Source organism: Tenebrio molitor, chromosome 1 (assembly GCF_963966145.1).
Source record: "Tenebrio molitor chromosome 1, icTenMoli1.1, whole genome shotgun sequence".
Lineage (NCBI taxonomy): Eukaryota > Metazoa > Arthropoda > Insecta > Coleoptera > Tenebrionidae > Tenebrio > Tenebrio molitor.
This window is the reverse complement of record NC_091046.1, coordinates 42,994,996-43,017,150: the sequence shown is the minus strand read 5'-3', so window position 1 is coordinate 43,017,150 and position 22,155 is coordinate 42,994,996. Positions and strand designations below refer to the sequence as shown.

At 37.2% G+C, this 22,155-nt stretch overlaps 3 protein-coding genes across 11 annotated transcripts in view; 1 reads left to right on the top strand and 2 right to left on the bottom strand.

Moving 5' to 3' along the window:
- LOC138133353 (uncharacterized) overlaps positions 1 to 21,896 on the bottom strand; it is a 175,259-nt gene extending 153,363 nt beyond the window's left edge. For 3 of the 7 annotated variants that reach the window (XR_011160346.1, XR_011160344.1, XR_011160343.1), the window contains exon 1: positions 19,658 to 20,280. Coding sequence is in view for 2 of the 7 variants with exons in the window: in XM_069051223.1 (XP_068907324.1) it covers positions 18,294 to 18,674; positions 21,069 to 21,153; positions 21,446 to 21,744 (765 nt within the window). In the remaining 5 variants the exon portion in view is untranslated. The other 4 variants (XM_069051231.1, XM_069051223.1, XR_011160342.1 and 1 more) reach the window with 4 other exon arrangements.
- Positions 9,361 to 12,677, bottom strand: LOC138133370 (uncharacterized). Its single transcript, XM_069051267.1, has 4 exons — positions 12,403 to 12,677; positions 12,106 to 12,220; positions 9,674 to 9,791; positions 9,361 to 9,620 (listed from the first exon to the last, which is right to left on the bottom strand). The coding sequence occupies exons 1-4, from the start codon at positions 12,516 to 12,518 to the stop codon at positions 9,436 to 9,438; spliced, it is 534 nt and encodes a 177-aa protein (XP_068907368.1). The 5' UTR covers positions 12,519 to 12,677; the 3' UTR covers positions 9,361 to 9,435.
- On the top strand, positions 13,749 to 17,665 carry LOC138133301 (sorting nexin-14-like). 3 transcript variants are annotated; one of them, XM_069051170.1, is made up of 12 exons: positions 13,749 to 14,341; positions 14,390 to 14,654; positions 14,702 to 15,392; positions 15,445 to 15,725; positions 15,777 to 15,838; positions 15,886 to 15,921; positions 15,985 to 16,213; positions 16,264 to 16,442; positions 16,498 to 16,770; positions 16,831 to 17,021; positions 17,070 to 17,234; positions 17,287 to 17,665. In XM_069051170.1, the coding sequence occupies exons 1-12, from the start codon at positions 14,229 to 14,231 to the stop codon at positions 17,538 to 17,540; spliced, it is 2,739 nt and encodes a 912-aa protein (XP_068907271.1). In that variant the 5' UTR covers positions 13,749 to 14,228; the 3' UTR covers positions 17,541 to 17,665. The 3 variants fall into 3 exon arrangements, with proteins under 3 accessions (XP_068907271.1, XP_068907265.1, XP_068907281.1); XM_069051164.1 differs by having other exon boundaries at positions 13,751 to 14,341; positions 16,828 to 17,021; XM_069051180.1 differs by lacking the exon at positions 15,886 to 15,921 and having other exon boundaries at positions 13,752 to 14,341; positions 16,828 to 17,021.
- Positions 21,897 to 22,155: the final 259 nt, after the last annotated feature.

The window sequence follows — 22,155 nt, the reverse complement described above, 5'->3', positions numbered from 1 at the left end:
GCCTAATTGCACGAATTTTTGTTGAGCAAGTCTGAAAACTCGGTTTGTTAAAAACGGTTCGTTTCAATTACGCGATCAATTTCCGCTTGTGGCCAAATTTCCTGCATCCGCAATTATTTATGTTGCCCAGAGGGTGGCCTAAATTTTCACGGATGTTTCACTTATGCCGGTCGGAAACAGGTCGAATGACCGAGTAAAGCGTAAAAGCAACACTTCTTCATCTTACATCCTGGCTGTTATGGCGCAAACAACTGAGAGACAAATTCACGGTAAAAATACTAAAATCGTGCCAATTGGACCGCGTGACTCTCAAGAAAATGCTCGGAAGCTACATTATGAAACTCATTAATTATGATGTTCCATTTAAATTAATAACTCAGCCTCGTTCAGAGCCAGTTAATTACTGAAAATGTTCGACAATATTCAGTGAACACCGAATAACTAATTTATTTAACTTTATTTAACGCAAATCGAGAATACTTTGCGATGCATTTTGTTCGATAAAAAAACGGTAACGCTGGAATAAATCTAAATTGGCAAAAATTAACAACTTGGATTTGCCCAGACTCCATCAATAGAGCTTAGAGAATGTTTAAAATTAACAGCTGTATTTGCGAGTTACTTTAATTAATTTATAAAGTCGCAAATCCCGTTAATTAAGAACTAATTATTTAAGCGAAAGCTCCGAGCTTTTAAAAAAATTTAATTCCAGTATACCAACATGATTTTTTTCTTTTGAGAACTGGAATGTTAAAAAAGTCGATCGGCTTTGTTCGTCTTAAAAGCTCACAGTTTAATTACGCAAATAAGAATATCTTATGAAATTGTTGTTTCAGAAGAGTGCGAGCTTTTGAAACGCCGAAACCGTAATAAAACGGAATTTTTAAGTACACTGAAGCGGGTGCCAGTCTATTATGAAAAAAGCGCTGTCTTATTATTCTTTTTGTCCGAGAAGAGAGTTACCCCCATTATAAAGCTGTGTAACTTTTAGAATGCCGCCACCTCTTAAGAGATTATCCCGAAATAAAAAACATTGGGGGTGTATACTGGGCGATAAGCAGCGGTGTAATATTTTTTATTATTTATCTCTGCAACCAAGTCTGAAAAATTGCTAAAGGAACGCGTGGTAACTTTTGCGATAAGTTAATTCTTTTATTTCAACCATCGCAAAAGTATTTTTAACAAAGGATTTTAAAAACTAGAGGATAATCCCAAGTGACTAAAAGGTTGTGAAGTTCATATGTTGGCAATAAAAACGTTGGTCTTTCTGATGACATTTCCGTGTTTGACAATAGAGATAGGTGTACATAGAAGGGGGTCGTGAAAACGTGAATTAATTGCGCAAGGAAAAATTTATCAAACGTAGGTATAAAAGTGATTATTTCTTGCGAAATTTTCGTTTCAAAACTGTTAGAAGCCAGTTTCCTGGTTTTCTTAGAGCAACACTTTACAGGTTTTATTTTGCATTAAAATAACGATGAAAGTGAGGTTATGTTTGGAAGAAAATGTCAAAACACACCGATAAAATGACGAATATTCCTTATTTCCTTTATTTTTAAGCTGCGAAGGTATTGATTCGAATCATTATTAAATATTATCAATCCAAGACCATTTTTACGAGGAACAAATTGGTAAAATTGCAGAAAGAAGTGTCGTTGGCTGTACTGGTGGACGCAGATTTTTTCTTTTGTTCGTAACAAAGTTGGCGTTTGTAACATTTCGAACATTTCAATTAAAATAAACTGAAACTCTTTGTTTCGTAACGGACATTATTAAAAGCATTAAAAACCTCATACTGTGTCATTTACAAATTTAATGAACGCGAACTTTAAGCGGATTTCAGAAAATTGCAACGTAACTGCGATACTCATTAAAAAATGTACACATCGTGTGAAACAGAAACAATGCCGGATTAAATCTTGTGGATTAAGCGAACTATCTGAAAATCTATACTCTTTGACAGCAACAAATCTCATTATACTCGTACACCTCGACCTTGTGGCAAAGTAGTCACGTGGTGAATACCTCGACGGCGGAATAATTATTTCATTAAGCTGTCAAAACTTGAAGGGCCAAGTCAAATTCACCTAACGCCCAGATTAACAAGCAAACTGCAAACGGGCTGTTGTTTGGATAAACTTGGCGTAAGGAAGCCACCCTCGTCGGTGGTGGATCATTTAAAATTTAGATTTTTCCCCATGGACCAATCATGGCCGATCCTGAATGTACAAAATCGACGACGATGAGTTGCAAAAAGCCGGTCTAATTATTACACACCGGCCTAAATTCTTGCAAGTAATTTGTTACCTTGGTTTCTTGATTAATCTCACTAGAGAGCGTTTACCAAACAAAGCAATTACTAACTTCATTTAGAATTAAATTTTAATGAAAGCAAATTACTTTGCTGTCAATTAATAGGACATGGAAACGACTCGCGCCCTTACAACAAACATTTTTATTTTAGACGCAATATGGCCCGACGAGTGAGAACCTCAACTTTACCTCCTCCGAATTATATTTGCTTTGTTACGCTAAAATATTCAAATTTCTTTAATTAACTCTTCGGGGAGAGTGCTGACGGAGCCCTCTTGGGCCTAATAAAAAACAAGCCAATAGAAAACGAGCGAAGGTGTTTTTAACATTCACCTAATGATGCATCCATCAATACAAAGAGTTTCATTAAAGTGCGTTTCACAGAAGTTCAAGCGCGATTTAAATTTCCAATCTGTTCCGCTCGGGCTTGTAAAAATCTACAAATTATTCACTCCGCAAAAAAGATTTAAAATCCGTACGGCTTACTCAAACAAACAACGAACATAATTTATCATCTGGCTCTCCATCGTTCGCGCTACTAAAGAGTGTTAGACCAACTTGCGGAAATTAATTTTCTTTTTCATTTCCATATCGATCTGGGCGCTTTCAATACCGAAATTAATCGATCAGCTTTCGAGACGGTGCCATTTCCACACTTCAAACTGCTCTGGTAAACTTCTCAGTTAACTCTCTTTGTAATTTGTGCTTTGGCGAAGTTTTCAGTCCAAGTAAAACTGGAGAAAGAGTCATCAGGGCGCAATTAGAGTGCACTTTTCCGCAACAAGTCGGACAAAAATTGTTAAAGTTTAAGAATCACAGTTGCGGAGTGACCCAGAAACATTGTGGCTCATAAAATGGGGTTGTGGTGCTACGCAAGAAATATTTATCTCAGCAGCTTAAATTTTATGTACTGGACTGGGGCAAATAAATAAACGGAAGTGGGAGAAGCTAATGCAAAATCTTTTCACAAATACGACTAAATTGTTTTTAGTTTTGCAGAAGCTGGAATTTAATAAATACCCTCGAGACACGCTTTACTATGAGTTCTTGTAAATAAATTGAAGTCGTTAAAAACTTATCTGTGTAGTGGTTGGATGTCGTGTTATTTTAGAACTATTGTAGGAATTTTTGCAACGCTTTTACAGTTATTTTATTATGGAAAAAAATTTGAAAGGGACAATATTTTGCCAAAACACTATGTGCGCCATGATAAAATCATCCAACAGCAATTCTAAAATTAACGTAAGAGACAAGAGGGCCATAACAAATTATTATGTTTTATTGGGACGTTTCCTTTGCAGACTTTATTAAATTACTCTATTTCTTAGTTTCCTCATTTCGCTTCCAGTGTTTAAAATCAAAACATAACCTAAATTTATTTTGATACGGGATTTGACATAAGTACAATCTAAAGAACAAATGTTATAACGAAGTACAGTCCAAATAACCATTTTATTTAAAGTTTCATTTTGACAGTCCAGGATTTTTTTTAATTTGCTATACAGGGTGATTTACGAGGAATAATGAGCCCGACGGAATAGAAAATGCAACCCACAATACATTGCAACAAAAAGCCGGACATCGAAGCGGTAAATGTCCGGATTTTTCTCCTGATGAATTGCGGGTTGCATTTTCTATTCCGTCGGGCTCATTATTCCTCGTAAATCACCTTGTATTTGTTTAATTAATAAAAGGTTTATTTTGAAAATGTTATGAATCTATATCAGAGTGAAAAAAATCGCAAACCATTCCTTACATTCAAAAAAACGATTTAGAAGAAAACGACACTTTAAGTGGTTATTTAATTTAAAAATAGACCGAAAGCTCCTGGTCCTTACTATGTTTAATTATATTTAGTTAAATTTTAACTAACTGCCAACTCGAGCCAAGTACAAATTGGTGTATTGTTGCTGACAGTTAATTAACCTTCTAACAATTTTTTCATTAAAGAAACATTTTGTTTTTCATATATATATATTTTTTCACACCAAATCAAAAGCATCTGATGCACCTTGAACAAATTCGTTAATCGTTAATTACATTTCCATCCGAAGAAATCTGCCCTTTTAGCAGAAGCATCACGTAGACTTTTAAATCCCATGTCTTGCGGCTTTGAAAATTGCTTTAATTGTTAGCGTCCTAAAAAGAACTACAAACCTGCCCCAGGGTCCCATGCGCTATTGTGTCAAGTTATATCATAAAAATTCTATTCTAAATCCACTTTCGCCCCGAGCACACACAAAATTTAATATATTTTCTTTCGAATGCGACAGACAAAATTTCAGCGGCAACATATTGTTGAAACGCATGAATTTTTTACGCTCTTTCTAGAACAAATTACGCCGTTTTGGCTCGAATTAAAAACATGCAACAAAAACCCCAGCCAGTCCCTGTTTCCAGTAAGCTAAAATTCATCGTCTCTCGGTATCTCGGGTGATTCACCGCAGTTTGGGAATCGTGTCAGTCACAGAGACATCGATCCCGAGGTTAATATCTCACTAACACCCATTTGAAATGCACTTCCATGCATCTTGTTTAAACTTCCCATTCTTCAATGTCAGATTATAATGTGCGGTGCAGATTACAAGGGTTGAACTGCCACGGCCTCTGAATATAATGTAGTGATCATGCGAATGACATAGATGTACACGCGTACATACATTTTCAAGGCTGGGGGAGGCTTTGAAAAATCTGGTAAATTTCCATTGGACTGGAATCCACCAATGTACCAAATGTTTATCTCTTTCTTTGTTATTGCCATATTGGTCAATAAAACAAAAAAAGTATAAAATAAAGATACCTAAATAAGAAACAAGGACGAAACAAATAGAGACTAAGAATATTTCAACTCAATTAAAACTATCAAGAATGTTTTATTTCTACAGATTTATTGGATAAATGTTTCTAAAATTGTAGTTGACTCGCATTTACGTATTCGTTTCTATAGGTACGTCCACTTGAAAAAAAATAAGATTGGCACAGTTTGTCTTCTGGTACTTTTTGGTCTATATGGTTGGCAACACGTAACTTTGACCTTAGGGGCCGTAGGGACATTCAAGAAATGTTATTTATATTTTATATACATGTTCCGATCAGGAATTGTTGTAAAAATTAACGTTTTTAATAGATTTGTCCCCAAAAGCACTCACCAAGATAAAAAATGGAGTATATGAGTATAGTTGAATCAAAAAAACTCATATTTTTGGCTCCCACAGCAACAAATCGTCTCCATGACCGGAACTTTCCCTATGCCTGAATTCAACTCATCGTATGCAATAACTCACCGCAATTTCGTTCGAATCGGCGACATAAAATTTTTTCGAAAAAACCTTCTATCGAATTTGCACCTCGAAAAAACATTTAAACGGCCATAGCTCCCTTATTAAACATAATATGACAATGAATTCTACACCGCTGGATTCCTCTTTTCAATACGCTTCTTTTGAGCCGAAAAAACTTTACCTCGCTTTTTTCGTTTAAGAGAAATTCACAAAAAACCAAAAAACTCAAAAAAATTTATATTTTGGCTCCCACACCAACAAATCGGATCCATGACCGGAACTTTCCCTATGCCTGAATTCAGCTCATCCTATGCAATAACTCACCGCAATTTCGTTCGAATCGGCGACATACATTTTTTTCGAAAAAACCTATCGAATTTGCACCTCGAAAAAACATTTAAACGGCCATAGCTCCCTTATTGAACATAATATGACAATGAATTCTACACCGCTGGATTCCTCTTTTCAATACGCTTCTTTTGAGCCGAAAAAACTTTACCTCGCTTTTTTCGTTTAAGAGAAATTCACAAAAAACCAAAAAACTCAAAAAAATTTATATTTTTGGCTCCCACACCAACAAATCGGGTCCATGACCGGAACTTTCCCTATGCCTGAATTCAACTCATCCTATGCAATAACTCACCGCAATTTCGTTCGAATCGGCGACATACATTTTTTTCGAAAAAACCTATCGAATTTGCACCTCGAAAAAACATTTAAACGGCCATAGCTCCCTTATTGAACATAATATGACAATGAATTCTACACCGCTGGATTCCTCTTTTCAATACGCTTCTTTTGAGCCGAAAAAACTTTACCTCGCTTTTTTCGTTTAAGAGAAATTCACAAAAAACCAAAAAACTCAAAAAAATTTATATTTTTGGCTCCCACACCAACAAATCGGGTCCATGACCGGAACTTTCCCTATGCCTGAATTCAACTCATCCTATGCAATAACTCACCGCAATTTCGTTCGAATCGGCGACATACATTTTTTTTGAAAAAACCTATCGAATTTGCACCTCGAAAAAACATTTAAACGGCCATAGCTCCCTTATTGAACATAATATGACAATGAATTCTACACCGCTGGATTCCTCTTTTCAATACGCTTCTTTTGAGCCGAAAAAATTTTACCTCGCTTTTTTCGTTTAAGAGAAATTCACAAAAAAAAAAACTCAAAAAAACTCATATTTTTGGCTCCCACACCAACAAATCGGATCCATGACCGGAACTTTCCCTATGCCTGAATTCAACTCATCCTATGCAATAACTCACCGCAATTTCGTTCGAATCGGCGACATAATATTTTTTCGAAGAAACCATGTACCCCCTACCTTCTATAGAATTTGCACCTCGAAAAAACATTTAAACGGCCATAGCTCCCTTATTGAACATAATATGGCAATGAATTCTACACCGCTGGATTCCTCTTTTCAATACGCTTCTTTTGAGCCGAAAAAACTTTACCTCGCTTTTTTCGTTTAAGAGAAATTCACAAAAAACAAAAAAACTCAAAAAAAAATATTTTTTTGGCTCCCACACCAACAAATCGGGTCCATGACCGGAACTTTCTCTAAGCCTGAATTCAACTCATCGTATACAATAACTCACCGCAATTTCGTTCGAATCGGCGACATAAATTGTTTTCGAAAAAACCCTACCTTCTATCGAATTTGCACCTCGAAAAAACATTTAAACGGCCATATTAAACATAATATGACAATGAATTCTACACCGCTGGATTCCTCTTTTCAATACGCTTCTTTTGAGCCGAAAAAACTTTACCTCGCATTTTTCGTTTAAGAGAAATTCACAAAAAAACAAAAAACTCAAAAAAATTTATATTTTTGGCTCCCACACCAACAAATCGGGTCTATGACCGGAACTTTCCTTATGCCTGAATTCAACTCATCCTATACAATAACTCACCGCAATTTCGTTCGAATCGGCGACATAAATTTTTTTCGAAAAAACCCTACCTTCTATCGAATTTGCACCTCGAAAAAACATTTAAACGGCCATAGCTCCTTTATTAAAGATAATATGACAATAAATTCTACACCGCTAGATTCCTCTTTTCAATGCGCTTCTTTGAGCCGAAAAAATTTTACCTCGCTTTTTTCGTTTAAGAGAAATTCACAAAAAACAAAAAAACTCAAAAAAAATATTTTTTTTTAATTTTTTAAATGTGAACCGATTATTAGTTATTTAGTGTCAGCTTGCAAGAATAAATTGCAATTTAATGATTCGGAAGAGTGAAGAGCTGAAAGAAAAAATTACTCATTCTGCTGTAACACGAATCAAACAATGTTATTAAACATCTTTGAAAATAACCGTAGAAGAGTAATCAAGTGGTAGATGACAGTCAACGTTTTCGATTGAAGTTTAATAAGATAAAGCAAATTTGTTGCAGGGTGCTTTGGTTTGTCACTTCTGACAATTCTTCTGTTTCAAATTGTATTATCTAAGAGCCCCTTATTAGTAGGCAACCAAATAATCACATTCATTTTAGATGGCCATTTATAAGAACTTGTACAACATAGAACAACAATAAAATCAATTAGTGGTGGACATTTATATTGTTTTAGTGCACCCAAGAGGCTGGCAACTTCTGCAACCGCGGGGGCAGACCCGACACTAACTAGTTCCGTTTTTATTCCCCTACAAAATATTTAAACGAAATTAACTAGTTCGTGTTGACTTTGGTAATTTGCTTGCGGTTTGCAAATGTCAAAGAGTATTATTGGCGAATTTCCTGAAGAGTATTATTTTCCACGGTATCTCTTAATATTTGTAGTTTAGTTGATTCGGCAGTGTAAAGCTTGTCACAAATGCTCCCCCAGCTAATTTAAACTCGTTTAATCGATTCAGAGATGAATAAACAGCGATTGGCAACTGAAACACAACGAAGACGAACGGCCACAGTTTCAACTGTTAAATGAGTTAAATACTAAATCGATAGGTGGAGCGTGGGGACGTCATTTTCCAATTAGTTTGTCTTTTAACGATTCTTAAACTGTAGTAATACATGCCAGAGTGGATCGCTTCCTCCCCCACACTCCGACTTATTGAAATTCTGTTCTTGGTAGATACTCTTAATCTCTTTTGACGACAGATTTTGATCCTTTGTGAAAAGCGCATCAATTACCTGCCATTAAATTCCATCTCGTACTTACGTCAAACAAGAGCAATCTAATTTAAGAAAAATTAATTTCCCACTTGATCTCGCCGTTCAGACTCGCGTAGGATTCATTAAGCCCCGATCTGTCAAAAAACCGAATAAATCGCCGACCCCGGCAGGTTTCCGCACGCGACTCCACTCCATTTTTAACACCATCGGTTTATGGGTAGAGAAAATTCAATTTAACTCCAACAAAGAGGTGAAACGTTTATTAAGGCGACGGACGCCGTGAAACTGACATTTTCAGTGGGAAACCTGGTTTCGGTCTCATCCGGACGTGAAACCTTGCCCAACTCGAGAAACCCCACAAGCAGAAACAAATATTTGTATTTTAATCATCTTGCGTTACGGTTAATGTTCCATTCAATAATTCTATCGATGCAGCGTGACGGATGACTCCAGCCGAGAATCTACCGGGAGTAGTTGGAGGGGCGCATCAGAGATGCAAAATAAAATGTATGCACTCCACACGGATAATATCCATTACCTAGGATTCTTTCGTTGGAAAGACTATTGAAGCGTTGACGTCGTCGGGACGGTGCAATTTTAATACGACGTTCCTAAGAACTAATTAGAAACGTCTTCCGAGGGAATGCTATTTATTGAAATCTTTTGCAACAGAGTGTGCTTTGAAGACATTCAAAGAAACTGTTTTTATTAAAACTTCGTTCGTTGATAAGTGCTCCGCACGGCTTCTATAAATATATCGTCTATGCCGAGGAAATGTTCGACTGAACACTCTATAAAGGCGTAAGCTCCGATAAGTAATTTCAAATTTTCGCCTTGTTCGGTGGAGACAGTGGCGGCGGCGGCGGCGGCGCTGCGAGCTTCGGTGTCGGTAGCTGCAATGAAATTAAATTTACCGTAAACACGAATTCGTGAACTTGCCACTTACCGATTAGTATAATGGGAACGAGAGGTGCATGCTTCCTCACTTCGATGCACCATTTCTTGTAAACACTCTTGAAGGAGGAACGAGATTTAACAGAGTAGCAGAGCAAGATGCAGTCGGCCTGAAATGTTTCACATAAAATTGCACGCGGGTACAGCTCTTTTCACAATAACCAGACGCTTGGAAAAGAAGTGAAAAAGAATGTGTAGTTTCCATTTGTTCCCTAATTCAAAAAAAGTCTGGGCTGTCAAAATAGTACTATATAGTAGATAAATAGTACTACCGAGTGACTATAAATGATTGAAAGAAAATAGTGGATTGGCAACACTGATGCAGTTGGTAGTGCAAGTCTTGTCGTGCATTATCTGTCAGTCATTTCTATTTAGGTTAGGTTAAGTCACGAAGTACATTGTCGATTTAGATTTTTTTGACGTTTGTTTCAATTTAAAAAATTACGTGTGCCATGCCAACGATGTTGCCAACTAAAGATTTCAAATGTGTTACCAACATAACAAAATAATTTTCAATCATTTATAGTCACTCGGTATGTATAATCTGTTTCAAAATCAAAAATCCACCACCTGTTGAATTATGTTGGAGGAAAAAAAGAAATCCCCAGGAAAAGTTTAATTTTTTTGGGTTGCCTCAACCTCCCGCCAAAATTTGGCATTAAACTGTTGAGTTTATTTAAGAAACACAAAATAATTATTATGTACAAAAAGGTTTTAGCTACCGTATCATACTTTTTGAGTGAAATAATAAAATGAGAATAAAAAACACGATGAACTACGACCAAAACGACTGTCCAACAGTTTTCTTTCATAACCCCACTTTTTTCTGACACTTGCAGACACACTAAAAACAAAATTCGGCGACGTTGTCGGTTGTATTTTCGAGGTAGAATGCACTGTTGGTGGATTTTTGATTTTGAAACAGATTATAAATAGAGGTATTTTCATATTTGGTGGCGGAAACAAAAGACTGAGAAATGTCACAAAAATGTATTGTCAGTGTCAAATTTGTCATAAACGCCGTAAAAAGGAATATCGAGGTAAATTTAAACTTTCGCTGAATTGATTGAAAAAATAAATTCTAAGGGAACCAATTTTTGTCAGTGGTTCAAAAGGAAAAGTTATTCTCATATAATCAAACGTATTACAAATTTTGTCTCTAGTTCGACGACGAATAACTTTCTTATTGCCAGTTTAATGCATTTCTGTCGAAATCACGAACGTCTTTGAGAAATTTGACACTGACAATACAAATTTGTGACATTTCTCAGTCTTTTGTTTCCGCCATCAAATATGAAAATATCTCTAGTACCTAAAGTCGGTACAGGTTGCAAAGAAGCATCTTGCAACCGACATTGAGAAATTTGCCTAATGTAACGATGTTTGCAACGACTGCAACAGTTACTTGTTTGGTGTGCGTCAGGATTCTAGTTACATTTTTTTAACTGTCAAACGCACTGTCAAATTGCTGACTTTTAGGTTATGTGTATTAAACGTTCTCCTTGTAAACGTTATATCAATTTGACAGGGATTTCCAATCTCATGAAAGAAAGAAACGCCAACGTCGCCAACTATAAATGTTGTAAATTACCAGAAATGTTACCAACATAATTTTTTTCCCCTGCTTCTTTGCAACCTGTACCGACTTTATATTGTTATATAGTCCATTTTTTAATCAAAGAACCACAACACCGCAATTTACACCCAAAATACAGCTGACAACATTGAACACTTTTGACATAGGGTGAAAAATCTCATCATATAAAAATTGAGGTTATTAGAGATATTAGTAGCGCAGCATGTTAATAAAGTTAATAACAAATAATAACAACTAATTTGATAGTTTAATAAATGTCTTACTTTGCGAGGCATTTTTAATAACACGTTCAAATTTTAGCTGCGAGTTTGCGTACTTTCAAGGACATTAAAAATGACAGACGTTGGCTGGTATAGCCAATAGATATCATTAAATTCCCTAAATTTGGTAAAATTTTATATTTACAAACCTAAATCAACAGGTCGTGGTTCTTTAATTAAAAAATAGACTATATGTACGAGTTGGACAAGACAGTTTATTGTATAACGAGTTGGAAAACATGTCTTGCATGTCTTGTAAAACGAGTGTAAGATGCTATTTTTTTCTATTTCGCCTTCATTTTTTTTTTAGTTAAAAATATTTAAAACAATTATCTAGTGACTTTTATTTTAATGGCATTGGGTTGGTATTCAATAATTATTCATGAGCAATGACATTTCATTTAAAAATTAAATTTCAAATTGTCTCCCAAATTTTGTTACAATAATAATAATCTACTCCCAAAAGTTTTATCGATATCTTTTTTCCATTTTATCAATCCTCCAAACCCTCCCAAACACCTCCCTCGAACAAGTCCTGAAACAAAATATTTTTCTTTTCGTTCTCACTTTCTCGTAGGCTGCTCGTCGTAGGACGCTGTAGTGGTCGTCAGACTCCGCATCGACAAAGCAGACAGTCCAACAAACGTGGTCGACAACAATGCTTTGTACATTATTTTTAAATCTGCAATTTGTAGATTATTATTAGCAACCGGTGCGTCACAACAGTGTAGGCGACATTCACGTCCAAACAAAAACGTCAAACTCTCAATTAATTAAAATTAGTTTGGAACAAAATTTCCAGCCGTAATCGAATATGAAAGTTTTGTATGGGTTCTTTGTGCGAAATGTCAATTATGCGCATACCTCGGTACGACGAATTTGTTGTAGCGTGCACAATGGTTGCCCGTGTATTTGAGCAGTAGTTCGGTTTTATTGCTGTTGTCGTCGCCGACCGCCACCAAAGTCAGGTACTTTGACATGACGGAATAATTAATTCGTACCGAAAAAGGAAATTAAACTGACTGAAACTATCCGAGAGACATATTTTATCGATTCTTCTATCTTTTGTTTGTTGTGTGAGACACAGATTTTTGTTTCTAAGTAGGAACTGATGCGCCCCTCATTACTCATTATCTCTCGTTTGAACATTACGAAAGGTGTTGACGCTGCACTCGTTAATAGTTAAAAATAATTAGAACTGATAAAAGCCACATCCTGGCGTTAACGATGAGTACTTAATTAAACTCGAATAGAAACTGTCGAGTGTTCGGATAAAGTGTCGACGTTTAGTGGCGAATCTGAACTTCCAAAATGCAATTTTCCTTTGAGTTCAACGAGAAATCAGAAATGCACTTTTCCGTTTATTGCTAAAAACTTTACAAGCTACTCAGCCTTTGAAGTCGATAGCGAACTTTTATTCTGCGCTTCTTTTCGTCGTTGATTTTTCTATTAACAAATCTTTGAAAATATCCAATAGTTCACTTCATAAATAAAATAAAAAAGTAAAATCCTTGCAATCCGTGTTCTTGACAAGCGTCTTTTTGGTAGATTCCGTGTGGGCTCCGGGTCGGCTCCGAGTGGGCTCCGGGTGGGCTCCGGGTCGACACCGAATTGGTTCCAGGTCGACTCCGTGTGGGTTCCGGATCGGCTCCGGGTGAATTCCGGGTAGACTCCGGGTGGTTTCCGGGTCCTCCGAGTCGGGTGGTTTCCGGGTCGGCTCCGGGGCGACACAGGATTAGTTCGGGGTCGACTCCGTATGGGTTCCGGGTCGGCTCCAGTTGGTTCCGGGTCAAGTTATAGTTGACTCAAGTTGCAAAAAACCACTTTGCCTTTGCAACAGCACTTTTATGGCATTAGTCTTTTAAAATTACTTTAAAACTGTACTTATATGGAAAATATTCAATCCAAACTATGATTTTTTTGTCCCTTTGTGCCTTTATTTGGTTCAAAAATATTTAAAAAACGCTATTGCAAATGACAAGTGGTTTTTGTAACTTGAGTCAACATTATGTAGTAATTTTTTTTTCGAATATGCGTTTCAAATAGATCTATTATTGTATTCAAGTTGGAGTCGTTTATGGCTATCTATTAAAGCACCCGTGGTTTAATAGATTTCTAAGAAAATTTTTATCAATATTAGGATTAATTTGTGAGAGAATATCTGATGAACGCATTTTTGTAGTTTAATGTGATCATAGATAAAGACGAATGTGATAGTGTTCTGTGATGTGATAGTTCTGCTCTATTTCCCACATGGAACGTTCGTCAATTATGTAGTAAAATACTTTTGCTTGGTTTAATTTCTCCAATTTTAAGTATTCCAAATAAAATGCTCATTTTTTAACACATATGTAACTACTGATTGCATAAACTTGGCCTTTCTTTTCTTAAAAAAAAGTTCTCGTCTCTCTCAATCTGTGAAGCCACTGAATTCTGCGACACTGTTGCCAACCTAGATGACCTCCTTCCTATTCCTTTCCTATTGACCCTCTGTAATTACAATATTTCACATTAATTAACATTGTTATCAACATTTAAAATGTACCGTTGAAGTCTGTTATCTCAAAATAACAACAACATTCACAATACTTTGTAGCGAGTGACATGTGCAGTGTTTACATTCCTGTGTTGACCTGTCACTTTGACGTTAGTGGTTATGTCTTTTACAAAATCATGAAATCCTAAAAAAAATGGTCCACAAAGACCTAATTCACATAATAACGTTAATCGCCAACGACAAATACAGCCGCGTTTCAGCCATAACCGTCACAGTCTTCTCACTCGGCTTGGCTCTATTTTATAGGTTAGTTACAGACATCTGTTCGTTTTGATGTTTTACGCTCAATTTCAGCTCGTTAGCGGGACTAGTCATTTATGGGGGCTACATTTCGGGGTGTGTCGTGTGTTGGTGTCTTTTGAAGTATCAAAATATAGCCTCTGTGTACCTGCTTGGTCTGGTCAGCTTCTGTTACGGAACCAACTCATCAAAAAAAAAGTTGAAACAGTCATGCAGCATTTGCGACGATCTGTCGTGTAAAAGGCATCAACAGACTAAAGTAATCAATCCGGGGAGGGATTTGTACATTGCCAAAGAACTTAATGCTGTCATTGAAAATGTAAGTAGAGCTCTGACTCTTAACTATCACCATTGTGGAATTTGTAGTTTTACAATAAAATACTCGAAAATTTTATAAACTCCTGGTATGGACAATTCACATCAGATGTGGATTTTCTCAATGAATTGCGCTATTGCTTGCAACATGCCAGTGCAGCATTCATCAACACTTTTACCAACCTAGATCATGCCAACATAATCTCAAGAAAACTACTACCATGTGTCGTGAAACACGTCGACGATTATCTATACATGCAACAAATAGTTAAATTAAGAAAGTCTAGACTGAACGACGTGATTGTTGAATACTTAGGGAACAGACTGCACGTAGCTACTGTGAACAGAAAAAATGAGTTGAGCTATCTTCAGCAATTGTCTTCATCTCTTATGCCGCATGTACTGCCACCAAAGTATCTTCAGTGCAAAAATTATGTTGTTTTAATCCGAGAGATCGTAGCAGGGTGGGTTCTGCTCCCACTGATGGACGTCTTAGCTGACCCTAATATAATCAACTCTCTGGTTATACTCGCGATTACTTACAAATCAAAAAATCAGCAAAAAAAGAAAACACCGATAGAGAAAGTAAAGTTTTTGGAGAGTTTCATCACAAACAATCAAATTTCGTCATTCGCGACTGATTTAAACACGATAAAAGGCAACACAGAGTTGTTGTATGCATTCATGCAGTTTTTGAAAAGGGAGGAACACGTCCATCTGTTACAGTTTTGTCTGGACGTTGGTAATCCTGACGCGACTTTCTGAGAATCGTGTAGTGACGTTTGAGTTTCTAGACGAGTTCAACAACAAGCTCCTCACACCAGAGCTGTCAAAAAAACAACTTGAAGAATTGCACTCTGAGGCGCTCACCCTGTACAAGGAATATCTAAACAAAGATTGTATCAACTTCGTTGGCTGCTCCGACGATATCGTGGACGATTATTACGCGCTCATAAAAGATGGAGTGTACAGTGTTGCCAAATTGCGAACGTCAAAACCACTGTATCAAGCGTACGAACACACCTTTACAAATTTGGAAAAATTGTGGTTGCCGGCGTTTTTTCACAGCAACGAGGTAGGATGAAGTGAGGAGGGGGCCTCGAGATGTATTTTAATTGTGTGACAGTTTTACAGTCACATCTGTGGAGCCAAGATAACGGCAACTTACAACAAAGCTGTCTCCAATAGGTGAGTAGTAAGACAAGTGACACCCGACGAGTACTAAACTTTACTAGATCTTTAGTAAGCTTTGGCTCACCAGTCAAGTCGCGGTGAGTGGTTTTCGTGTCATTTCAACCAATCTGAATCTTCCTCTAATATATTTTTTCCGCTAGCGGGCGCAAATACTACGAGGTGCCCACCCAAGGCACTGTGTCCAAAATCAGCAGCGGCATCGGTAAGATTCGAGGGGCCTTGAAAGTCGCCCAACCGATAGATGGCGCCATTCACGCTCCCGAAAGTCAAACAATCGAGAACGGAACTGTCGAAGATATCATCATTTCCGAGTGCGGCAACATTTTTCGAGATCTCAGCGCCTGGAGGATTTCCATTTTGTCGTACCAGGTCCGCGCCATCTTGTAATCTCTCCTTGTAATTAATTTTTATTTTCTCAGACCAACAACAAAGTGGTGAGTTTTTGCATAAACGTGCAAAGACTGGACGTCGTGGACGACTGCAGCAAGAGGCACTGGATCGTTTTGCGAAAGGATCAAGACTTTTACACTTTGAAGGCGAAGTTGGTGGAGTTTCACGGCGATGGTGAAATCAGTGACACTTCGCTGCCCTCTAGAAAGTAATATTCCTCTTTGTGTTTTTCAAATTGTCTTTTTTTTTTTTCTTGTGTGTAGAGCCGGAAGTTCTCTAGAAGTCCGGATGAATAAATATGAAGAATTTTTGACGAAGCTTCTCCAGAAGCCGTCGTTAAGAGGCAGCGATTTGTTGTTTTCGTTTTTGACAGCTGAAGAAGATTTCACCGTGCTGATAGCGACGAGTGCGCAAACCGCTCAAGATTTTGGAAATATTTACCAATCTGTTGCGCACAAGCTTAGGAAGGAAAAGGGGCAACATTTAGACTCCTTCATGGGGACGTTTCTGCTCTCAACGGGAAAGAACAAATCAGGGTTGCTATTTTCCCAACGATTTCTTTTCACCGTTTTCTTAATTTTTAATTAATTTAGAAGATTCGAGTGGGCCGAGATCGGCGACGAAGCCAGCGTGAAAACGACAACAGACGATCGAACAACCCCTTTCCCCAAAACATTCCGCAACCACATCTTCAACGACAACTTCGGCACAGCCTTGAAAGATCTGAGAGACTCTTGTAGCAGCTCGTTCAACCCGATCGGAATGATCCAATGCATTTTTTACTTGCGTAAGTCACACAGTTGTTCACCAATCAAAAACTAATTGCCCGTTGCAGTGAAGTACGTCTTCAAGTTTCCCCAGTGCCTACTCAGATTTTACGCCGCCATTTGCAGCGTAGCGCAAGATGCGGTGGAAGCTTTTTCCAGCGTGTTTATCGAAAGGAAACTGAAGAGCAACTTGTCGTCGACAAATCTCGCTTATTTGGTGCAGCTGTTGGAAGGTAAATTTTCAAATGATTTGGTTGGCGTGTTGTACAAGGTTTGTCGTGTCAGATGTTATTTTTAACCCCCACATTCCGCACACCAAAGAGGAATTGAGGCACAGGAAGGTCAGGGCGTTCGCGGAACTGGAGAATGTGGTGCCTTCGTACGTGGAAAAAATTCTTGGGGGGAATGTTGGCGAAGGGTTGAAGGTGTTGCTGGAGATTCTGCAGCATCCGCATTATAATAAACAGTTGGCGTATAATCTCTTGGATCTTATTTTATCTGAAATGTATCCCACTCTGCAAAGCGCCAAAAGTCAATAGCTTTGTTTTAAAATATTGTGATTATATTTTTTTATTTGTAAAATGTGTTGATGTTTTAAGAATGTTAAGTGAAGCAGTTGTGAATGTATGTTATAGATAGTAAATAAAAAGTAGTTACACGATAATGTATTTTATTTACAACGAACACAAATTATTTCGCAATTTTAATCAGTCTGGAGTCAAAGGCTTGTCTATGGAATTTAATACTCACTGCACAGAGACAACATTTGATGGAGGTGTTTTATATCGTAGTTGCGTTAGATTATTCTTTTTTGAAATAAATGAAGCTCCTCTGTGTAAATAAGCTTATTTATCAAAGCTTTGTGACCACGAAAGTAGCATTAAAATATTTTAAAGCCTGTATACGCTCCGGAAATCCTCAGAGGAAAAACTGCGCAGGCCCGGCCTTCCGGATTCTGCCTGAATACTGAGGCTCTTTACAAAGTACTATCGGTGGACATAAAAAACTGGGACAAACATCAAATTTGTATAAAGTCAAAATTCAAAAATATACATTGTGTAAATTTGGCTTTTTACAAATAAGGTTATGAAAATTATGACATATTGTCAAAAACATCAAGTTAAAGTTCAGTTCTTTAATGACAATTTTAATTTTGAGTGACAATTCAAAAGTCTGAGACACAATGAGCAAATTTTGGATGTCCCAGCTTTTAATGTCTACCGATAGTACCTACTTCAAAGAGATTATCTGAAGATAAGAAAAAATTGTTGGTTGTATACAAAAAACTTTATTCAATTGCTGTCATACTGCACACTAACATTATCGACACCGTTTAGATCGCCCATTTCCGCATGAAACAAAGTGTCGCTGATGTACTTCTCCGCTAGCAGCATTTCTTCTTTTGGGAGACTGCGTAATTTCATTGCTACGAGTTTCCCAAAAACATCAAAACGATCTTCTGCAACACGGGGTGTGTTAAACTCCTCTTTAACAGTACGCGGTACTTCGTCGGTAAAAGATTGCTCTTGTGTTTCTTGAAGACGTTTTTTATTTGGTGGGTGGCCTTGGGGTGTCATCGTAGAAACCCTCTGACCGGCAGTTGCTTCTGATACATTTTCAATCCACATTGTATCGTCAGTGTTGTCTTGGGACAAGTCCTCTTCACCATTTTCCTGGAACAAATGAATTTGTCAAAATGGATAATTTTTAAAATAATAAATGTCATTTTTAAACATTAATTGTAATTGTTAAAGTAAAACAAATTGCTGTATTGCTGTCTTACACGGCTTCCTAGATTAATAAGAGTCGAAGCCTCTAATACGGCTGGTCGAGTTCATCAGTTGCAGGCATTTTTTCTGTTCCTGAGAGGGCGCCACTATACATTTGTGTATTTGGCTGCTTAACCGCGTACAAATCTCATTTTAAAAAGAATCGTAATTTGTATGTTACATACACTACTTTAAAAAGTAGATTATTGATAGAAAAAAAAACATTAATACGATTTTTCATTCATTTAATTAAAAAAATATTCGTTTTTTGGTAGAGGGCGTTACTATACTTTTGGCTTTTGAAGGAACAGACAGTTCAAGGAACTCGACTAGCCGTATTAGAGGCTTCGACTCTTATTAATCTAGGAAGCCGTGCTGTCTTACAGTGTAGTTTGAGTGATCCCCGCAGAACGCTAGTGTACGGGCGCTTTTTAGTGATATTATTCATCTTAAGTTTTGTCACCAAGAATGTTTCTTGTTCCAATGTCATTTTGTATTTGAAGTCAAAAAACTCTGTTTTTTGCTGCTTTAAAATTAAATTCGTAAATCTTTTCCTTAGTGTTCGTTGTTTTTGTGTTTAGTGTTGTTATTGTTCTTTGTTATATTGCGCATTGATTATTATTTATTACTTAAGCGTGGAGCGCCTAAGGTTCTCGAGTGCCCGTTTTCTGGCGTCCTCATCGGCGGAAATTGACTCTTTTTCGGAAACATTTTCATAATGCATTTTTAATAATTCATGAAATAAACAGGCCAGTCGTAATACAACAGATCGTGGTATAGACATTACTTTGAGCAGTGAGCCCTTCATTCAAAGAAAAATAGAGATTTTGATGTTTTTGTTTATTTTTACCTTCTTGTCCAAAAATAAAATTACGTTTCTAGTTTACCATTCTTGTCCTTTGATTACCCTTAACCTAGTGTTATTAATAAATCAGTTCCATATCCCCACCCCTTTTATCAGCTATTAAGATAAACAAACCGGCAAGCACAGAACACACACCTGCCTTGTGGAGTCGGACAAAACTAACTAAAAACTACACCTCGGCCGCAGAGCAGAAAAACCGTAGAGGAATCCCTCTACGAGAAAAACTGTATTCTAAAAACTAGAACTAGAAAGACAACGCTTTGAATATGCGCGTTCAAATGAAATCCTGGGCTGGGCAGGCGTTGGAAACCGTCAATAGATCAGTTCCATAATCCATAATCCCCACCCCTTTTATGACAGAATCAGCTATTATAGGATAAACAAACCGGCAAGGTTATGTTGTAAACCTGTGTTCTGAACAATAGTGTAAATGTTTCACAAGGAACAATTTGCAAAGCCAATACATATATGTATTGATTTTGCTAGAATTTTATTTGTCAGCTCTGTTAGCGACGACACAATTACCAGTCTGTTTGAGTAATAATGTTCTCATCTGGTGAGGACATTTTTCACATCCTTGAATAGCTAAAAATAAAAATGCATTCTGGTACATGACATACGTCAGTGTACATTCCTTTGCCCTAAGGTTACCTCCTCTAGTCTTTGTTTGCGAAATCTGCCCATAGCACCCTTTTTTGCTTCATGTTTATAGTCCATATTTTGTGTAGGGATATAATCTGGATGTGTTACATCTCCAGGAGAAGCTGGTTTACCTTCAAATCATTACTAATGTAGTTACTTTTTTTTTATAATAAAATTACACACAAAGTAAACACTAACCTGATATAAAATGATCAGAACAAATTTTAAGATATTTTAACTTGACATCTGTCAAGTCCTTTCGATGTAATGCTTGAATCCAAGCTTGTCGTCGTTCCGATCTTTGTTTTTGGATACGGCCTCTTTCATCCCTTTCTGACGGTATTTTGTGGTAACTTTTATCATAGTTTCGCATAGCGTTGTTGGCACAGCCAATAACTCCACAAAACGAAGGCACTACACATGAGAACAAATTTTTAGTTGACAAGTGCACAACTCCATATCTCAGGTGTACACACACTAATTACACTTTTTGACATTACAATTTTTCGAATATACTTACTTTTTATTCAGCGAAGCCCGCTAGAAACTTCAAAACTTCAGAACACGGGTTTGCAACATAACCTTGCCGGTTTGTTTATCCTAATAGCTGAGAACTGTGGTGGGGATATGGAAGTCGGCTATTTGGTGTTTCTCTTTATTTGAATTTTGTTAACATCAAATTCATTGATTAAATTATTTCCCGATTTTAACTAGAATTCCCAAAAATGTCGAACGAGTGTTTCAACAGTTTTTTAGCCCTGGCCCACCCTTAATTACGCCACTGATCATACCTCATTATTGCTGGTAACATCATCATCTTCATCGCTGCCTATGTTGCTACGAGAACTTTGGGGAGTGTCTTGATCATCCAAAAATCTGCCGAACACAAAACAAAGAAATAAGAGTACCTACAGAAAATGATTTCTAACAAATTATGAACGAAATAATTGCGTGTATAGTAAAAACGTTTTAGATGTGGATTACCAAACTCAAAGTCATTTTAAAATTTATGATTGAACTGTACTTTAGTAAGAAATCTGTCATAAATTCCAAATACTTTATAAGCGCGCCTAGTTACTTTTGCTGTTAGTGCCAACCTAACGACAAGTCCCCAATCCACATCTATAACGTTCCGACCATATATATGTACTTCCAAACCACGACTTACCTCAACAATTTGAAATACCACAATTTCGGTTCGTACACTTCCTCAGTTCCTGCACCTGACTCCTGCGATGCTTTCACTTTTTTTCTTTCCTTCCGGTATGCACTCCTAATGTTATTAATTTTTTTCAGAACACTAAACTTGCATGCAGTAGTAGGCTCAATTGTTTTGAATTTTTCAATTAACCGCGCATAGGCAGCTTCCTTTTTCACTCTATCATGATAGATTTTACTTTTAACCTGCCAAAGGCATGGTTCCGACTCGTAAATCTTGATAAAATCTTCAAGAAATTCTCGGCTCATGTTGTCTGAAAGGCGGTCTCAACCTCAACCACACTCAACTAAACTGGACGACTGAACTGCAACGCCACAAACGCTCCAGTCGGCCTGACAGTTATTCAGAATTCTCATCCGGCCGCCTGAACAGTTCGCCAAGTCCGCGCAGTTTTCTTTTTCTACCACAGACGCTCCGGAAATACGGAAGGGCTGGACTGCGCAGTTTTCCCTCTGAGGATTTCCGGAGCGTGCATGGGGGGCATTATTATTGTTTTTAAGCCTTCAGTGTTGAGTATTTTCTTATATATTTAGCTCTTTATTGCTTTTGATTTTGTTAAATAGAGAGAATGGACTGCAGCAGCGCCGACGCAAATGGGAACAACTAGGAGATTTCTCATTCTGCAGATTCGAATTTCGCTCTAATTTATGTCCGTCCTC